The 20,663-nt window shown below is 34.2% G+C and overlaps 1 protein-coding gene across 1 annotated transcript; it reads left to right on the plus strand.

Annotated features, from left to right (window-relative positions):
* The first annotated feature begins 214 nt into the window (after positions 1-214).
* On the plus strand, positions 215-5,079 carry LOC108486744 (uncharacterized). Its single transcript, XM_017790952.2, has 11 exons — positions 215-430; positions 539-586; positions 705-1,059; positions 1,146-1,294; positions 1,658-1,861; positions 1,977-2,156; positions 2,286-2,672; positions 3,062-3,141; positions 3,430-3,790; positions 4,143-4,355; positions 4,550-5,079. The coding sequence occupies exons 2-11, from the start codon at positions 542-544 to the stop codon at positions 4,877-4,879; spliced, it is 2,304 nt and encodes a 767-aa protein (XP_017646441.1). The 5' UTR covers positions 215-430; positions 539-541; the 3' UTR covers positions 4,880-5,079.
* Positions 5,080-20,663: the final 15,584 nt, after the last annotated feature.

Here is a 20,663-nt window from a genome sequence, read left to right on the forward strand (position 1 = left end):
ATTAAATCATATAATATATTCAGAATATTAAAATATATTAGATTACAATCAATATATACATTAAAAAAATTATGCACCACACGGATAAAAATTATTTTTCACTTAAATCGTGAATATATCTTAATCTAGTTTTATTAATTGGGTCCATATTTTCCTATAATAATTTATTTTCAATTGGATCCATATCCAATGTAATAGGATATAGGAAGGACCTATATAAGAATATTTCCTACAATAATTTCTTATTAAGATAGTAGAGTTTAGAACTGATTAACCACGTGGTTAAAATCCCAAATCCACCGAGTATCTTCCCTTCGATAGAAGAAAACCTCTCAAAATACAAGCCCAAGCTTCAAATTAACCGTCGCAACCTCCCTTTCCAAACCCTAACCACTGCCGGTCCACCGCCCTCTTCCTCCTCTTTGGAACGGTGAGTCTGCTTGATTTTTTTATTTATTTCTCATCTCTATCTACTTTATATTATAGAAGTTTATCGCTTTCGTAATTAATTTTAATTTGAAGTCGCTGAATTCTGTAGAATATGCTTTCTGGGGTGAAGGTTATACCTCGTGATGAGATTGATAAGGTATAATTCATCAATTTCACATTTCTTTCTTTTTGTCAGTAAAATTTCCTCAGTTAGATTTATTATTATTATTATTATTATTATTATTATTATTATTATTATTATTATTTTGTACCAGGAAGAAAATGAGAACTCAGATAGGAAGAATAAGAGATACATTAGTAAAGTGGAAAAGAATAAAAGAAAAAGGAAAAGCTCTGGGTATTGTGGTTCTTCGGATGATGATATTGAGAGAATAGAAAAAGGATCTAGACGAAATAAGAAGTGGTATTCATCAGAGGAGTATTCAAGCGAAAGTGAGAGCGAAGGGAGTTCCGATACAAATAAAGGGAGGCATTCAGATAGAAGAAAGGATAAGAGGAATAAGAAACGATCCAGAAGTAAAAAGAAACGTTATTCATCGTCATCAGCTTATTCGTCTGAAGATGTGGATGAGGATCGAAGACGTAATTCAGGAGTTGGAAAGAAAAAGGGTAAGAGAAGAGAATTTTTTGTTCTGAATTATTGATGATTGGTTCATTTTAGACATTGATCAGTTATTATTGTTGTTGGTTTGCAGATGATGGTAGAGAATCTCCTTTGAAAGAGAATGAGATTGAGAGGAAAGAAATTGGATTGGAATGGATGCTCAGACCTGCATTTAAGACTGATAAGAAACCTTTAGAACCTGTTGCTGTTGAACAAGTTGAGGAACCTCCTACTGAGGAGGTATGGCACTTGAGCTATTAATTCTAGCTGATTTTTTACCTTTTATTCTCTTTGATTCTGGCATAATACAAACATAAATGCTTGCTGATGGAGATATTTATATTTTAAAGCAAAAAATATCTTGCCTGCTTTACGGTTCTCTTTGTTGTTCAGAAAAAAATCAAACTTTTCTAACGAGGATTTGATAAGCTTCCTTCTCTTTTTATTTCTTAGACTGCTTTAGTTATGTTTACTTTGGAGAGTTCTAAACAAGCTTGCATTTGTGGTTCTTGGTTGTATGGAGAATGCATTCTTTACTTTCTGCCTTTATATTTTATTAGTGCATGATTCGTTAGGTGACAATAGTACATATACTGTTACCAGATAAAGACGATGCATTCTAGAGAGTTGAATCCATATCTGAAAGATAATGGAACTGGTTATCCAGAGGAAGCAGAAGAAAAGAGAGCTGGTGTAGACAGGCTTTTATCTTCTTCGCTTGTAGGGGATGGAGGTGCTAGTTGGAGACTTAAAGCTTTGAAGCGTGCAGAAGAGCAAGCTTCTCGAGAAGGACGAAGTATTGAGGAGGTAATTTTTTGTTCAGGAAAAATTGTATATCAGGAAGGGTGCCATGTTGCTTTTTTTTTTTTTTTTAACAGTTTAAAGTGTGATTCCATTAGCCTTTACTGTTGAAACCATACAGGTTGTTCTAGAACGTTGGGGTTCTCTTGATATACTGGCTGCATATGGAGCATCTCGTAGAGCTGCTGCACCTCGAGCCCATCTGCATGCCATAAGAAATAGAAAGCAAGGCCCAGATGATGAGAAACAAAATGTTGCAGACAATCAAAGGGAAAGAAAGTCTGAAAGAAATTCTGAAAGGGTACTTGCAATGACACTTATCTGGATTTCATAATTTGTTAGTTTAAATGAAAAATAGTACATAGTGGTTGCACTCTAGTAGTCCAGGAACCACAGATGTTCTAATCCTTTCTATGGTTATGGTTGCCAGAACACTACTCGAGACTATTTGCGGGATGTATCTCTTCGGCATTCTGACATGAAGACCCCAAAAGTCCGTGATTCATTATCCTGGGGAAAACGAAAAAACCAAAATATTCCTGCTAAAAATGCTGGTGCTATATCAACTGCAAATAAGTTTACCAATGATGGAAACTTCATGCAAGAATTTCTTCGCAAGCAGGGAAATGATACTATCACATCTGGTTCACATACAGATCATGATGGAAATATGAACTCAAAAGTTGTAGCATCAGAGACGAATAAACCTAGTGAAGCTGCTACAATGCCAAAGGCGAATTTGAGCATAAACCAATTGGCAGCTAAGGCTTTGCAGCTTCGGTTGAAGGGAAAGCATGATGAGGCTGAGAAACTTCTGGTAAGACAACCTTTTGTTTTGATACAGTACATTGATTTGATTAGGGAGTTTCTCAATCTCATTCTTAGTTTCCTATGCTAAAGTTTTGTTATTCCATAGATAGAAAGATGAACGTATGCAGATCTTCTCATTTTGAGATTATAACAGTCAAATATTTCCTGGATCTAGAAAATATGGGTTGTTAAAGCTTTTCTTGTCTAGGTATTAGAACCCTGTTTAACTTTTCAGAACTAGAAGATCATAAATTTTAGTTGTTTGCATATGTGCCTTATGCATTGAATAACTTGATCTAAAGAATATTGCTTTTTTCTTCTATCTGTCAACATAGGGCTTAAGTTTGTCTTCAGTTGGTTTAATTTAATTGGTTTTGTTATTTTTTTCCTTATTAGCTGGAAGTTGAGAGCATGAAGGCTAAGCAGAACACTGGAGATCATGCCAGTAAGCAGCAGAATGTTGACAACAACAGCAGGTAACTTTTCAACTTTATATTTCTTTGGTATTCCCCATTCTGAAAATGCTGTTTCGAATGAGCTTAAAGTAGTAAGCTTATAACTCTTAATGAGACTGTCATTTGGGATTCTAAAGCAAATTGCAAAGTGTTTACTTTCGCTTTTGAGTTCCTTTTTTTAATAATTTATGAAATCGAGTTTTATTCTTAATGTAGTATTCCAACTCACATTTTAATATCTTTTTACATTTTTTTCCTTAACATCTACAAATAATTCTGTTCTGATAATATTATTTGTATTTTATCTAGACATGTTGTTCATGATGTATCGCTTAGGAAGGGGAAGGATGATGATGATACCGATAAGCATCTAGCTCGAAGAATAATGCAGAATAAACAATTTAGTGTATCTGGTCAGGCTGATGACGAATATGACTATGAAGATGGTCCAAGCAGAAAACCACGGAAGAAGGGTGGGGAAAGTAATCGGGTCTCTGGAAATAATCATTTGGCTAAGCGTATATTGACTCAGCAAGAGCGCTGTCTTTTCTGCTTTGAAAACCCTAACAGACCAAAACATCTTGTTGTTGCTATAGCAAATTTCACATACTTGATGCTACCACAATGGCTGCCTGTTGTGCCAGGTCACTGCTGTATCTTACCAATGCAGGTACTCTTTTATCTATGGTGTCACAATTTGCTTTAGCGCTTTAATGTTAACTACATCAGACCAGTAAATTGTTGAGTGATTTTTGAAGTACAGGCATATAGTTCATTGTTTTAAAGGATTTGAATATTCTTCGTAGTCTTTCCATTTCCTTTCATGGCACCTAATCTAGTTTGTATTAATGTTTCGATATATGAAGCAGAGTAGCTCAGATGCCTTCAAAAATTAGGAGCAAATGAACTCATTTTGGACACATTAATTTCTTTTATACGAGATGTAGAACTAAAATAATATTTCTTGCGCTTTACAGATTGATGTGTCCTAATTTAGAATGCAAACTCTTTTGCCTTGACAGCATGAGCCAGCCACGAGAACAATTGAAAATAATGTGTGGGATGAAATCCGCAACTTTAAGAAATGCTTAATTATGATGTTTGCCAAGCAAGATAAGGAGATGGTGTTCTTGGAAACTGTGATGGGATTAGCACAACAGCGTCGCCATTGTCTGATTGAATGCATTCCTTTGCCACGGGAAATTGCAAAACAGGCTCCTGTGTATTTTAAAAAGGTTAGGTTCTTTTCAATTTATGTATTGACATTTTAGTAACACCGGTGGCGGAGATGGAAGCAGCAGCTTCTTCTGTTCTTGACGTATGAACTTGATCTTTATCAAAATCAAATGGCCAAGATTTAGTCTGCTGAGTAGCAATAGTTGGAATGTAGATGTGATCTTTGTATGATTCTAAAAGATGTTTGTCACAGGCAATTGATGAAGCCGAGGATGAGTGGAGCCAGCACAATGCAAAGAAGCTGATAGACACGAGTGAGAAGGGATTGCGCGGTTCAATTCCGAAAAATTTCCCATATTTCCATGTTGAATTCGGTCTAAACAAAGGGTTTGTGCATGTAATTGATGATGAAAGCCAGTTCAAGAGCAGCCTTGGTCTCAATGTTATTAGAGGTATGTTACAACTTCCAGAGGAGGACATGTACCGCCGCCGGAGGCATCAATCTGTGGAGGAACAAAAGCAGGCTGTTGCCAGTTTTGTTCGTGATTGGGAAGCTTTTGACTGGACAAAACAACTTGACTAGCATCATGATCTAACCTAAAACCTAAAATGAGTTCACAATTGATTGACTTGACACTGTATATTTACATAGCGTTCGGATTAATGTTTTAGTGTAATCGTATTTGATGTGTTATAGAAATAGAAATTTAGCACATTAATTATTCGTGTCACGTAGAAACAAATTCATAAGAATCAAACATCCATTTCACTTGCAATTTATAATCCTATTGTACCCATCATTATTCCAGCGAGGCAAGGTTGGGATTTTAGTGAAAAGTAAAATAAAATCCATGACCTATTTTTACGGAAATTATGAACCTAATTTTTCGAAGGTTATGTTGGTCATTTGATACAAATGTTACAGACTGTCGAGAAGTTAATACCCTGAAATATTGCTTTATGAAAGATGTAAATTCGGTGAAAAAAGTAGACAATTAGTTTTAACCCAATGTGTACTGCTATCGTAAAAGGATGGTATTTTTTATTAAAATATTAGTACTTTGGTTTTTTTCATTTTAATTTTAGTGATTTTTTCTATATAAAGACTATTGGCCAAGTCAAAACGAATTTTTTCAACTACGGACTAAGTCAAAGAAACAAAATTAAATTTTAAGTGCAGAATTTGAGATTTGGCTTAGTTTTAATTAAAAGCCAAGAATTAACTAGATATTGTTGAGCTTGAAAAACATAGGTACTGGTTTTAAGATTTCATTATGCAAGTTTTTTGTTTTCTGAACTGATTTTTCCAACACTATCATCGAGCAACAAAAATCACTTACCTTCCTCATCCTCCTTGACATGATTGACCGTAGGAATTGCCTAGTTGTAACTTGGTGGCCACAATATACTGATTATCTATGGTGACCGATTCAAGATGTGGCGACTTTGTAAGCTTGGGTGGCTTGGTCATAGGTGTCGAAATTATTTTTTTTTAAAACGTGAATCAACTTTAAAATAAAATATGGAGTCGCCACCGATCTTTTGTTGAGGTGTGATCGGACCACCTTGAGATTAATCATTTTAACAAAACATTTTGACTCATTACGAAATTTGAGAAAACGGGTTCGGGAGCCGGTTACACGCGAGGAAAGGTTAGCACCCTCATAACACCCAAAATTGGTACCTAATTGATTAATTACCGTCTTAATGTCGAAAATTTGAAAAGGTTTTGGAATACGATCCTTTTTTAGAATATGTTTGAATAATTCGAGTTGCATTTTAAGATTCTCCTATTCCGAAGGAATAAGATAACACATCCAATACGTTAGGATACGACATTTTAAACCTTCAAAACTAAGATCATCTCGTGATTTCCAAAACTCATGCATTGAAATTTTAAAAGGATATTTAGCCATTTGGTCAAACGAAAAATCGAAACCCACCACGTTAGGGCACAATTCCTCGGATTTCCAAACACAAAATATTGCCTTGTTTTGAGAAAATTTTAAATAAAAGCGATTATTTATTCGATTTGTTTGGAGTAAATAAAACGATCGACGTCAGACAATAGTTGGAATTCCAATCACGGTGCAATAACAAGAAACAAAAGCATAGTAACGAGCATGGACCAATAATGCATGGCAATAATACTATACAAATGAGTAACAATGATATGAAAATACAATGGAACAAATTAGGATACATACAATAGTCTCACATCGTACATCATGCAAACACTAACATTAATATTCAAAGATTAACGAATTAAAAGACAATTTTAAAAGAAATATAAAGCAAATTAACACAAATGAAATGTAACAAGTTTAAAATGATAATAAAAAGGTTAGAATGAATAATATGAAGAAGAAGAAATTTGAAATCATCAATATACAATAATAAATTAAAAGTATAAAAATTTTAAAATAAGTAATACACATGAAAATTTAAATAACGTATATTAATCTAAAAGAAATCATATTTATAGAATAAAAATAATTTAATATGAATTATGAATATATGTATGTAAAATAATAATGTATAAGAGTATTTGAAATGGTCATCACAATAATTTAAAACAAAGAATATACATAAAATAATTAATTCTAACATAAATAAATTATATAAATACAACAATATATAAAAAAACGAAAGAATATACAAAAATAACAATTGATATAGCATAAAATCAAAAATAATTCCATAGAATATTTATTAAAACAAATTTTCCAAAGAAAATCATGAATACCCTAAAATAATTTAAAATAATTACTAATATAAAAATAAATAATGAGTCATTTATAAAATAATTTAAAATAAATAATATAAAAACAATTTTACAAAAAAAACTAAAATTAGAAGGAAAGGACTCAATTGAAGTAAAAACAAAATCAAAAGGATGGTTTACAAACAAATAAAACTGTTAAACTCTCATATGGTCTCTTCTCCATATTCTGCAGAGTAATCTTGTCAGGAGTCAAATCCGTCACATGGCTGTACTGCTTCATGAATGCTTGTGCCAAATCTCTCCATGAACTAATCCTGGTACAACTCAGCTAATTGTACTATTTGGATGCTGCCCCTACCAAACTGTCTTGGAAGCAATGGATCAGTAGTTGATCGTTGTTAACATACCCAGTCATTCTTCTGCAGAATATTGTAATATGAGCTTCAAGGCAACTAGTCCCGTTATACTTCTCGAATTTTGGCATTTTGAACTTGTAAGGAAGTACTAAGTCTGGGACCAAACTCAGATCTTTAGCGTCGATTCCACGATGACTATCAGCGCATTCCATTGCTCTGAACTTTTCCTCCAGCCATTTACATCGGTCCTCTAACTGCATTTGTGATTCTGTCCTTGCCCTTTCCCCTTCCATAACTTCATCCAAATCAGGAACAACTGGATTATTTGGGTTATCTCCTGGATTAGAGCCTGAACCAGCTTGGAAATTCATTGGTACTGAAGCCCTGGCCTGAAACTGTTGAGGCCTGATCGTAACAGATGGTCTCTGTGGGTTTACTTCTAGTAGTGCTTGAGCATGAGTTGGGGTAAAACCCGAAGGATAAGGAGGCTCCTTATTATTCTCTTCATCATTGATCGTAGGATTTTTTCCTTTTTCCTGCCCCCTAGCCAGCAATTGGGATATCTGATTCATCATATTCCTTTGAGACTCTAACATTTGGTCCCTCATATCCTGTTGGATCTTAGCCAATTGCTCCTGCATTTATGCTTGCATCTGTTCTTGCATCTGCATTTGTTCCAACTTTTCTAACCTTTTGTCCATTGCTTTGGTTTTTCTTCGCGTACCGTAAGAATGCATACTTGGTTGATTTTTTTCGGTTTCCAGATTACTAAAATAATTCTTAATTAATTAGGATCTTTTGGTCGACTTTAATGCATATGATGTAATGTAATGCAAATGAATGAAATGAATGCAAAATGCGTCGATTCTGATTCAATCCCATTTAGAAAACTTTACTAGAAAACAAAATTCTTTACATAGAAATGGATTATAGATACGGCCTAGCCCTAATGCTCAAAGATTTCACTTTCCTAAGCAACCAAGCTAATTTTTGGCCCCAGTCTGATTCTATCTCGTCATTCACACTCAATACATCTGCTTGAACTGCTAAAATCTGTAAATTGTCAACCATCTCTCAAATCTGGGCCACAACTTAGCCCATAATGTAGTCTCTGTCCCTAATTTGACTCTAATTTCGATGAAGTTGCTTATTACACCACTCATTACTTGCTTCAAGGAACTCAATTCGAAGCTCACTGTTTTGTAGCACAATCTCGAGTTCTTAGACCTTCTTTTTTAGTTCTTCAATCTTATCTAAGCTCACCTTCAGCTCCATTATAGAGTTGCAGCAACAATGCTGATGAAGCGATTTTTCTAGTTCGGGTATCCTAGCCTTCAACCCAATCTTCTCATCTTGGGCTTCTGACAGGCTCTTCTCTAGGGCCTCATTTCGCTTTTGAGCCTCTTGAAATTTCCTTTCCCACCGAGCTTTAAATTCTTCCTTTCAAAGTCTCGCATTATAATCTCTAGCTTTGATGGTACCACTTGCAAGTATTTCTCCATTGATCGAGCGTACTCTAAACTCGGCCCAGGGATATTATCATTAATCCTTTTACTAAACCATCCGTTGTATTCAGGTGTTGTCATTGAACCAACAACCAATCTTTTCATCCAACGGGTCTGCTTCCAAGCATAAAAAATTTCTCAAACCTTTTTCTTATAATTGTCCCCCTTATACGAGAACTCATATTGAGCTAGCCCATGCGTCACCGGTATAAACTGCCTTGATTTGTACTGCCTTAATACGAGCAAAGGGGCATATCCAACGGCTCCCCAAATTCCAAGCAAAGGTACCCAATCAAAACTCCTACACCTATAAAGGATCTCGTCGAGGACCATCCAAAAGGCTCTCCATTCAACATCCTCCTCTTTGAGATTTTGAAGAAGGCATAATTGCAAAAAAAAACCTCAACGTTTGGGGGCTTTTGGTTTTGTGCCCTTGACCTTTTTATTTTTTGATTGACACCCTCAACGTTACGATTTTTTGAAAAATTAGCCCAATTTTAGTGGTCAACGTGAGTTGACCATTAATCAAACAGTTGGTTAACATAATAGCCTGTGTGGCATGCCACATAAGTGCATGACGTCATAGATGATGTCATCTATTTAACAAAATATTTTCTCTCATTTTCTCTCTTGCCAAACACATGGTTGCTGCCATTTTTTTCCTCTCATTTTCTCTTTTGCCAAACACCATTTTTGAACATAAACACATAAAAACAGATCCCTTAATAAAACATAAAAATATAAATAATGGAGTTTTAAGAAATCCTTTAAAAAGCATGAATTAGAGTAACCAACTGATAGAGTACAACAATGGAGAGTTGCTTTTGCAGAGGTCGGTAAATTAATAGGGTAGCATATAGAAGGAGGAAAATATGACAAGTAACTATATTTTTCTCATCTTGTTATATTCAACTTATATTTGTTTTAGACTTCACATTTACTGGTTTATATTTTGTTTTTCTAGACCTGAAACCCAGTACATTAAAAATGTTGTTGAAGATGTTATAAAAAAGTTGACAAATATTGGGTTTAAAAGTGCTTCTGAAGAATTGGTTGGAATAGAATATGAGAAAAATGTGATTTTGAATCTGATTAAGCAAAAAGACTGTCGTGTAATAGGACTTTGGGGAATGGGTGGTCAAGGCAAAATAACCTTGCTGAGGCTGTATATAAAGAAATCTCTTCAGAATTTGAAAGTAGTTGGTTTCTTCAGAATGTTGGGGAGAAAATCGAAAAACAAGGGAAGGAATCTTTACGAAATAAACTTCTTTCGAAATTATTGAACTCAGATGTTGATATTGGCACCTCATCCATAGGATCCACTTTTATTCAAGGAAGGCTCAAGAATAAGAAAGTACTTGTTGTTCTTTAGTAGAAAATGAAAGAGAAACCCAAGAATTTAGAGGAACTATAGTACTTCTATAGTTCAATTTTTTCTTTCTTATCTATTTAATAATTCTTTTTATTTTATTCCTCATTCGTCAAATGCAAATTTATTTATATTTTTATGTTATATTAAGGGATCTGTTTTTATGTTTTTATGTTCAAAAATGGTGTTTGGCAAGAGAGAAAATGAGAGGAAAAAAATGCAGCAACCATGTGTTTGGCAAGAGAGAAAATGAGAAAAAAATTTTTGTTAAATAGATGACGTTATTTATGACGTCATGCGCTTATATGGCATGCCACATGGGCTATTATGTTGACCAACTGTTTGATTAACGGTCAACTCACATTGACCGTTAAAACTGGGCTAATTTCTTAAAAAATCGTAACGTTGAGGGTGTCAATCAAAAAATAAAAAGGTCAAGGGCACAAAACCAAAAGCCCCCAAACATTGAGGTTTTTTTTTTTGCAATTATGCTTTTGAAGAATTGCCATCCACCTTTCCTCTGATATGTCATCCCTCCTTTGCGTAGCTGCTTCCTCCTTTAATGGAGAATAATTCTCAGAGAATACTCGATAAGAGACTTTTTCCACTTTCCAGAAATGACCATGAAACCATACCAATAATAACTGCATGCATCCGATAAATCTGCCTTCGCCTGCCCTCCGACACATGTTCAAAGATCTGAATGTCTCGGCTAGAATTGAAGGTACAGGTGTGACCCTTTTATCAAGTCGATCAAATAAACCAGCGACTGTTTCATCTATATGCCTTAAAGCTTTAGGAAAGATTACCAAACCATAAATTCTCAAGGCAAAGACGTCAACTTTCTTCTTTACATCCGGATGTGCTAGGATCAAGTCCCTCAAACTCACCCAAGGAATGCATTTACTATCCTCTTTTTGCTGAATACGGGCTGTAACCCACTGTTCACTCATCCCAGTAATATCATTAACTCTTCACAAAAGTTGGGACATTAGTGGCCCAAGAGTAAGCTTTGCAGACTTGGATCTTTGGACAGCGAAGCAATGTGGTATATTCTTCCATAGTGGGCACCAAGTCCACATTCCCGAAAGTGAAACAACTATAACCTGAAACAAATGCTTGTCCACCTTGATGTCGAGCAGGTAGGGTAGATCGCCATAATTATGGTAGAACAACTGCTTAGTCTCATCATCCCAATAGGCCCATATATCTCTCAATTCTTGAAACTCATTTTCTGTCATACTGATACAGGTGAAGTCCCACAACTCCGATGTGTACCCCTCAGCTAGACTATCCCCTTTCTCTAACTATAATTTCTCTGACCATCTACGGACAGCTGCATTATCCTCTACTTTATCAAGAAATTTGTTCTCCATGGCAAGCCTTCCAACTTAGCAACTGAACACGAATCGACTCTTCTTTAAATATGCAATGTCATGCAATTACAACCAAAACAAAACAGGTCAGTATCATATACAAATGATAAAATTCAAAGCAAAAAAATAAAAAAAAAATAGTCAAACACCTATCTAGGTAACCCCTAAGGTTCAGCATAGCTCTACTTAGAGTGGGCTCTTAGGGTTCACTATATGCAGTTCAGTTCTAAAGAAAGGGGTACCTGAACCAGTAGATTCCTTAATCCTCACCCATTATAGGCTCATATGGATCGAGTTCAGTTAAGGGGAATACATTTCCCTATAACCATAGGGAGATGAAAATCTCACGAAGATATATGTATGGATGTATCCCAGAAGTAGTCCACTAGCCCATACGGAGGTGAAAACCTCACGAAGGCATAGTTTCTCACTCCCACTTAAAGGTGTAACCACAACGGTCATGCAATGCAATGCAAGAGTATTCTACGAGACTCAAACCACAACAATCATAAGGATCACAAACAAATGCAACAAAAGAATCATGATTTTTCAAATCAAGTTTTCAATTTTAAACAAAGGACAGAAAATAATCAATTTACGGCATGACTCTCTTATTTGTCCCCAGCGGAGTCGCCAAGCTGTCGAAACTATTTTTTTTGAAAAACGTGGATCGATTTTAAAATAAAATATGGAGTCGCCACCGATCTTTTGTCGAGGTGTGATCAGATTACCTTGAGATTAATCATTTTAACAAAACATTTTGACTCATTAAAACAATGATTTTGATCTATGAAATTTAAGAAAATGGGTTCGGGAGTCGGTTACACACGAGGAAGGGTTAGCACCCTCATAATGCCCAAAATTGGTACCTAATTGATTAATTACTGTCTTAATGTCAAAATTTTGAAAAGGTTTTGGAATACGATCCTTTTTTTAGAAGATGTTTGAATAATTCGAGTTGGATTTTAAGATTCTCCTACTCCAAAGGAATAAAATATCACATCCAATACGTTAGGATACGAAATTTTAAACCTTCGAAACCAAGATCATCTCGTGATTTCCAAAACTCATGCATTGAAATTTTAAAAGGATATTTAGTCATTTGGTCAAACGAAAAATCAAAACCCAGCACGTTAGGGCACAATTCCTCGTATTTCCAACCACAAAATATTGCCTTGTTTTGAGAAAATTCAAATAAAAGTGATAATTTATTCGGTTTGTTTGGAGTAAATAAAACGATCGACGTCAGACAATAGTTGGAATTTCAATCACAGTGCAATAACAAGAAACAAGAGCATAGTGACGAGCATGGCCCAATAATGCATGGAAATAATACTATACAAATGAGTAACAATGATATGAAAATACAATGGAACAAATTAGGATACATACAATGGCAATAGTCTCACATTGTATATTATGCAAACACTAACATTAATATTCAAAGATTGACGAATTAAAAAGACATTTTTAAAAGAAATATAAAGCAAATTAACACAAATGAAATTTAACAGTTCAAAATGATAATAAAAAAGCGTTAAAATGAATAATACGAAGAAGAAGAAATTTGAAATCATCAATATACAATAATAAATTATACGTATAAAAATTTTAAAATAAGTAATACACATGACAATTTAAATAACGTATATTAATCTAAAAGAAATCATATTATAGAATAAAAATAATTTAAATGAATTATGTATATATGTATATAAAATAATAATGTATAAGAGTATTTGAAATGGCTATCATAATAATTTAAAACAAAGAATATACATAAAATAATTAATTCTAACATAAATAAATTATATAAATACAACAATATATAAAAAATGAAAGAATATATAAAAATAACAATTGATATAGCATAAAATCAAAAATAATTCCATAGAATATTTATTAAAACAATTTTTCCAAAGAAAATCATGAATACCCTAAAATAATTTAAAATAATTAATAATATAAAAATGCTCCTTTGTAAAATAATTTAAAATAAATAATATAAAAACTATTTTTCCAAAAAAAACTAAAATTAGAAGGAAAGGACTCAATTGAAGTAAAAACAAAATCAAAAGGATAGTTTACAAACAAATAAAACTGTTAAACAACATTGAGGACTAAACTACAATGCACGCAAACAAATAGGGATTAAAAATGCAATTATCCCAAGCCCCTGAATGCAGCGTTCAACTATAGACCAAATTAAAACTGCGCATAAATATCGGGAAAAAAATTTAAAAAAACAAAAGAAATAGAAATGGGACCCAATTGAATAACATCGCGAAAGGGATGAACTAATCGCGCAAATATCCCTTCACCGCAAAAACACTCGGATCTTGAGGGCAATCGGGTCGGGTCACTGGTCAAAGGCTCAAAACTGTGTCGTTTTGGCCTCTGAGAATACCCTTCGAAACGACGCCTTTTTCCCTTTACTATTTAAATCAAAATTTTTGTTTTAAAATCATTTTAACCATTGTTTTTTTTTAAAAAACCCTAAAAACATTAGAACTCTCTCATTTCCTCCCCTTCTCTTCCGATTTACAGGCTTCATCGACGCCTAATGCGTCTCCATCTCCGACGGGGCTTTAACCGGATCCCTAGGGATCCGTTTACCCTTGGACCGGAGGAGTAAATGTCGACTAGGTCGACACCGAACAACAAGTAAACCTTCCCCTTTTTTATATATTTGTCAAATAGATTCAAAATAAAGTAAAGAAAAACAAAAATAAGAACGAAGAGTCAATTAATGAATCATCTTTAATCTTCTCTGAGTATATTTCTTTTTTGTATCGTAAAAAAAATACAATGGTTGGTTTCGGCCCTTTTATAACCGAATAAAGAAAAAGAAAAATAAAAGAAATTTTCCCTTAGATCTTTCTGTTATTTGCTGTCAATTTTCTGTACATTGTTGCTCCCTTCTTTGTTGTTATTTTGTTTCTTTTTTGCAGGTGAAACCACCGTAAGGAGAGCTGCGGACGTGGCCATGATGCGCTGGAGGTCACAGAGGGGAAACCCTAGTGTTTTCGAGGTCCCATTGTACTTGGGCCATTTGGGCCAGTTTCGGAGTTAGACCATTGGGCCCATAAATTAGGTCTAGCTTGAGTTTTAATTTGGTTTTATTGTAAAATGGGTTTTGAAGTTTGGGCTGTAATTTGTATTTGGGCTGGTGAAAGCTATAAATGGACTATTTTGGACTAAGTTTTTTTTTTGTTAATTGTTTTGTTTTTTTGTTTTTGATGGGCCCGGGCAAATTGGGCTACTTACAATAGGCATGTAAGATGGGCCCCAAAGGTTGCCTGTAGTCGTGTATAATAGGTTGCATTGGCAATGTAGGTGCAACTAGTCTAGGAGCTACTAGGCCAAAACTAGAACTCGCTCCACGGGATGATTTTGGGGACAATCTTGCTAACATAAGTAAAGCACCTTCAACCGACCATGGTTCTTTTCTTAAGATGAAGTAAAGACTAAAGATGAGGCTAAAATGGAAAATAAAAGAGTCACCATTCTTGATGAAATTGTAACTCTACCCCTTAGGTTCCAAATTCTATTGATTATTCGTTGAAAGAGGTCGGGAGAAAAGTTCCTGTAATTATGGATGTGACTTAAGACAATGTCTCTAGTGAGATTTGTTAATCTCTAACTCTTGACTGTTTAAAGGAATAATTGGCCCTCTTCTGACGACAACATTAGCATGAATGTGAAGTTCAATTTGTAGGGTGTGCTGCATATTGCTATCATCATCTAATGAAGACTCCAAAGTAGAGCTTTTCGATTAGCTACAATCACGAATAGGACTACTATTCTTTTTAGGGGAAGTGGAGGAAAAAAATGGGGGTTTAGTGGGTGACGAAGTGGCTGGGACAGTGATATGTAGGGAAGGAAAGTGGGTGATAGGAAAAAGGGAAATTTTTGTTGAAAGGTGACCATACATGCTAGTTTTCTAGTGTTTAAAATGATGTTGGGTCATGGGAAGTGATGGGGAGGTGGAAAATAAAGCGACGATCTAAAAAAAAAAGAAGGGGAAAGGATCTTGAGAATGAGGAACGATTATCAGGAAATAGGGGTAATGATGAGAAAGAGTAGGAAGGGGAAGTTAAAAGGTTAGCGAGAAGAAAGAGGGGATGAATGCAATGGATAAAAGAGAGGAAGATGAAAAGGTAAAGAGGAAAAAATTTAAAGCAAATGAGAGGGAAAGGGAAACACATTGGGAAGGAAATAAAATAGAGAAGTAAATGTAGTGGTAGCGTGTCGATAAATGAGATGATCTTGAAAGTCGAAGGTTTACGAGAACCCCAACTGTCGTTGATAAAGCTTAGGATTGATTCGTAAGAAGCCTTTAGTGTCACGAATTACAATTCAAATATCGTGACCATTGTAACAAGCGCATCGCATAGAGGTCTACATATTAATATGGCTCATTTGACCCACTTGAACTAGCTTGATTTGAAGAACAAGTGATGAAGCTTATCTACTTGAAGTCTTTATGGCCTAGTGAAACATTTATGAGAAATTAGGGCTACCTTGGTAAATAGGAAAAGTAATATTACAATATTTGTAATATGAGAAGATTTGATTTTGCAAACTTGGGGATTATATAAATCTCTTAATTGTATATATGTTTTGATATCATCCATCAATCTAATTTCATCTATACCGTCGATTTTGGGGGAACTCAACTATAAATAGAGAGCCTCCCCCTCATTTGTAATCATCTTGTAACACCTCTAACCCTTATCCGTCACCGAAACAGGGTTATGAAGCATTACCGGACTTTACGGATTAATTACAAACATTTCACAACCTTTAACATACATATCAAGAATTATTCATATATCACTCATATTGTCCCTTATATTGGCCCTCGAGACCAAATTAAAAACTCAGAGAATTTTTCTCAAAATTTCAAAATTTTCCTTAGGAACAGGGAACACACACCCGTGTGGTCGGCCGTGTGGCTTACACGGGCAAGAGACACGCCCGTGTGCTAGGCCTTGTGTAAGGTGTAGGGGTCACAAGGCCAAGTCACACACCCGTGTGCTAGGCCGTGTGCAAAAAACCTGGGCATTCTGTTTTGAAATTTCAAGGTGCAGAGGACATACGGCCAAACCACATGCCCATGTGCATGGCCGTGTGTTACACATGGTTGAGATACACGCCTGTATGGACAAAAATAGGCCATTTTAAGGCCACTTTTCTCAGCCTTCCTAACCCCAACCTGCACTCAACATTTGAATACACTAATATGTCCCAGCCAAGCAACCAAAGCAACCAAAATTCATGTTTTAAATATAACATCTCATCACAAGACTTGTTTACCTAAACTTATCAAAACAATTTCATTCATTGGTTTACCCAAAATATACTACTAAATACAAGCATACAAACATATTTATTTATATGTCATTCACAACCATATTTTAAATTTAGCTCTTTCCTAATCCAACCTTATACATGCCATATAAACCCTAAAAATATATAAAAAATCTACTAGGGTAATCTGCATAATGTAGCCCGATGTGTTGATCCGATCTTCCGAACTTCTTGAAAATTTACAAATAACATTAAATAACACAGGTAAGCTTTTTTGAAACCTTTTTTTTTAAAAAAAACGGTCGACTTTTATTTTGAAAATGATAACGAGAGTCGCCACCAATCTTTTTTTTATGAGGTGTGATTGGGTCACCTTGTAATTGATCATTTTAATAAAATATTTTGATTTACTAAAACAACAATTTTGGCCTTCGTAATTCGAGAAAACAGGTTCGGGAGTCGGTCACGTACAATAAAGGATTAGCACCCTCGTAACGCCCAAAATTGGTACCTAATTGATTAATTGATGTCTTAATGTCGAAAGTTGAAAATTCAAAAAATTCAAAATACGATCCCTCTTTGTATTAATGCTAATTTTTATGAAAAATTTGCTTGAATAAATCAAAACGAATTTTAAAGACCTTCTCGCCTCAAAGCAATAAAATGCAATATCCCGTAAGTTAGGATACGACACCTTGAACCTTTAAGAACAAGCTTGTCTTTATTTTTTTATCTTTGAAATCTTACGTGTTTTAATCTAGAAGGATATTCAGTTATTTAGATCTAACGAGAAAAATCGAAGCCCCGTAAGTTAGGGCACAACTTTCTTGAGTTTCTAAATACGAAATATTGCATTTAGTTTATTTTAAAATTCATGTATTTTAAAATTTGAAAGAGTTTGGCTATTTAGGTTCAACAAAGAAAATCAAAACCCTATAAATTAGGGTACAATTTTCTCGAATCTCCAAAATGTGAAATGTTACTTATTTTAAAAAAAATCCTTTTTTGAATTTTGGTGAAAATTAATGCAATATTTGAAAAGGTACGTGAAAAAAACATTATGCTATCGAATGATAAAAATATGAATGTACTAATAAACAATTCAATAATGGCGTTAATTGCATGACATAATTCACTTTAATACCAATATTAGCAATCAAAGAGAAATAAAATAAATAAGTAATAATAATGATAAAACAGCAGCATAAAAAGAAAATACCAACTTTAGGTATAATAAGGACAAAGGAATAAATACATAAATAAATATTGAGGAGAATAATTTATAAAATATTGAAAATAGAGGATCAAATTAAAATATAAATGAAATTTAGGGTGCATTTTGTAATAAAACATATTAATAGATAATAATATTAACAATAACGACGATTATAAATTAGTGAATCATTTCTAAAATTTATAAAAGGAGTAGTAAATAAATAAGTAAACAAATAGTGAGATAATAATAACAGTAATAAAAATATAAAATAAGATAAAAATAATAACAAATAAAAAGGTTAAAAAATAAATAAATAACATACCGTAAAAGTATAAAAAATAAAATAAAATAATGTAATGATGATAATAATAGGACATGTGCAAAAAACAAATGAATGAATAAGTAAATAAATAGATAAGTCAAAGTATACATGAAACAATTTAAAATAATAAAATTTTGAAGTCAAATAATCCAAGGATCAGATTGAAATTGAAATAAAATTAGAGGGCAAACTCTAAAAATAAAAAAGGCAATTAGGGCCTGAATAAGAAACGCGCAAAGAAACGAGGACTGAATGGGAAATTATTCCCAGTCCTCAAAGCGCACTGTTTCCAGGGTACCGAGTGGTCAAAGGACCAAAATAAAAACAAATAAAAGTCTATAGATAGATTTAAAAAGAAAGAAATAATGAAATAAGGACCATATTAAAAACTTTAAAAAGGCGGAAGGATCAAAATGGTAAATAACCCTTTTAAAACGAAAACACGCGGATCCTCAGGTATTGGGTCGGGTCGCGCGCGAGTTAGGCAAAACGATGCGTTTTGGCGTCAGTGACTTAAGCCCAAAATGACGCCGTTTGGGTGGGCTATATAAGTCAAATTTTTATCAAAAAAATTCATTTTCCCCACTTCATAAAAAAAAACTGAAACCCCCTCTCTCAAACTGATCGCTGACCCACTATGGCGGTGGCCAGTCATTGGTGACGACGTCGTCGTCCACGGTGGCCAAAAAAAAATGAGTCATTTTTCTTGGCTTCGAACCCCCCAAGACGCCATTTTTCATCGGGCCGAATACCAAAGGTCAAGTAATTTTCTACCCCTTCTTTTCGTATTTTCGTATTTTTCTTTCAAAACTTAAAGCAAATATTAAGCAAAAAAGTGAGAAAAAGAAGATAAAATAGAATAAAAGGCAACCTTTTTAATGCTGATTACTTCCTTTTTTTGTATTGATTTTGTGTTTTTGTTTTTTTTTTTGCTATTGATTTCTCTTCGTGTGTAAAAAAAATACAGGATTCACTTGTGGCTTTTATAGTCGAGTACAAATTTCTATTCATTTTTTGTTCTTTTTTTGGTTGCTATTTTATGCTATCGTTGTATTTGTCCTTTCTGCAGGTACGGATGGCGACGTGGAGTGGCGATGTGGAGCGTATGGAGGCGAGAGCGAGGGCAGCTAGAGGCCGTACATGGGAGTAGTCGGGCAAAGCTGTTGGGGCAAGGGTTTCTGTGAAAATATCTAGTTTTTGGGCCTGGGCTTAGGTTTTAGTGATTTGGGGTATTGGACTAATGTAATTGGGTTAGGGATTGGACTTGTAATTTTGGGTTTAGTTGGTTTGTAAATGGACATTTGGACCTTTATTATTTGGTTTTATTCTTTTTTTGGGCCCAGGCCAAAATTGGCCTATTACAAAGCTTAATGAAGCTTAGTAAGTTCATAGGCTTTAAATATAAATCTTACCGAACATGCTAAATATTTCATTTAGACTAAGCATTTCACAAACATTTCCTGCCAATCACAACTTCGATTGATGAATCCAATTGATTGAGCTCAATAACAATAATTACTTAAGTTCTTCCACACTAATTCCATATAATACTTACCAATCCTTGTCAAATTAGAGAATGTCTTACGGATTTGAGTACATCGTTTTCTTTGTGCCATAGTCCAACTATGGTCTTACATGTGCATTACCATGACCGTGCCATGGTCTTACATTCGTAGTGCCATAACCCAGTTATGGTCTTACAATCGGGATGCCATAGCCCAGCTATAGTCTTACACATAAATATACTACCATGGTCCAACCATTGTCTTACGTTTAAGATGCCATAACCCAGTTATGGTCTTTTCATTAAAATATCATAGCCTAGCTATGGTCTTACATTTAAATATTGCCATGATCCAACCATCGTCTTATCCATCAATTCATACTTTGTCACTGAACGATAGTACTCAATCCTGCGTTCTATTCAATTTGAACATTCAATTCAATTTTCATATTTTTACAATAATCATAATTCAATAACAAAAATATGAAATAATACATTATATCATTCCTAAACTAAAAATTAATCATGAAAGTTTAACCATATGAGCTTACCTGGGCTAATTTGTAGAATTTGTTGTAATTTAGGGGCTATTCGATTAATTTTCCCTTTTCACGATTTTTTTCGGGCTATTGATTTAAAATATAAAATTATTCAATCATTAGCATCTAATTCTATTCTAAA

Source organism: Gossypium arboreum, chromosome 6, assembly GCF_025698485.1.
Source record: "Gossypium arboreum isolate Shixiya-1 chromosome 6, ASM2569848v2, whole genome shotgun sequence".
NCBI classification, from domain to species: Eukaryota; Viridiplantae; Streptophyta; class Magnoliopsida; order Malvales; family Malvaceae; genus Gossypium; species Gossypium arboreum.

What these genes read in the sequence shown, in the direction of transcription:
- LOC108486744 (XM_017790952.2), top strand. Translation starts at nt 542, where the DNA reads ATGCTTTCTGGGGTGAAGGTTATACCTCGTGATGAGATTGATAAG. An exon ending in AGGAGTTGGAAAGAAAAAGG is followed by an intron (nt 1,060 to 1,145) that starts GTAAGAGAAGAG and finishes GTTGGTTTGCAG; the next exon opens with ATGATGGTAGAGAATCTCCT. An exon ending in CTGAAAGAAATTCTGAAAGG is followed by an intron (nt 2,157 to 2,285) that starts GTACTTGCAATG and finishes TATGGTTGCCAG; the next exon opens with AACACTACTCGAGACTATTT.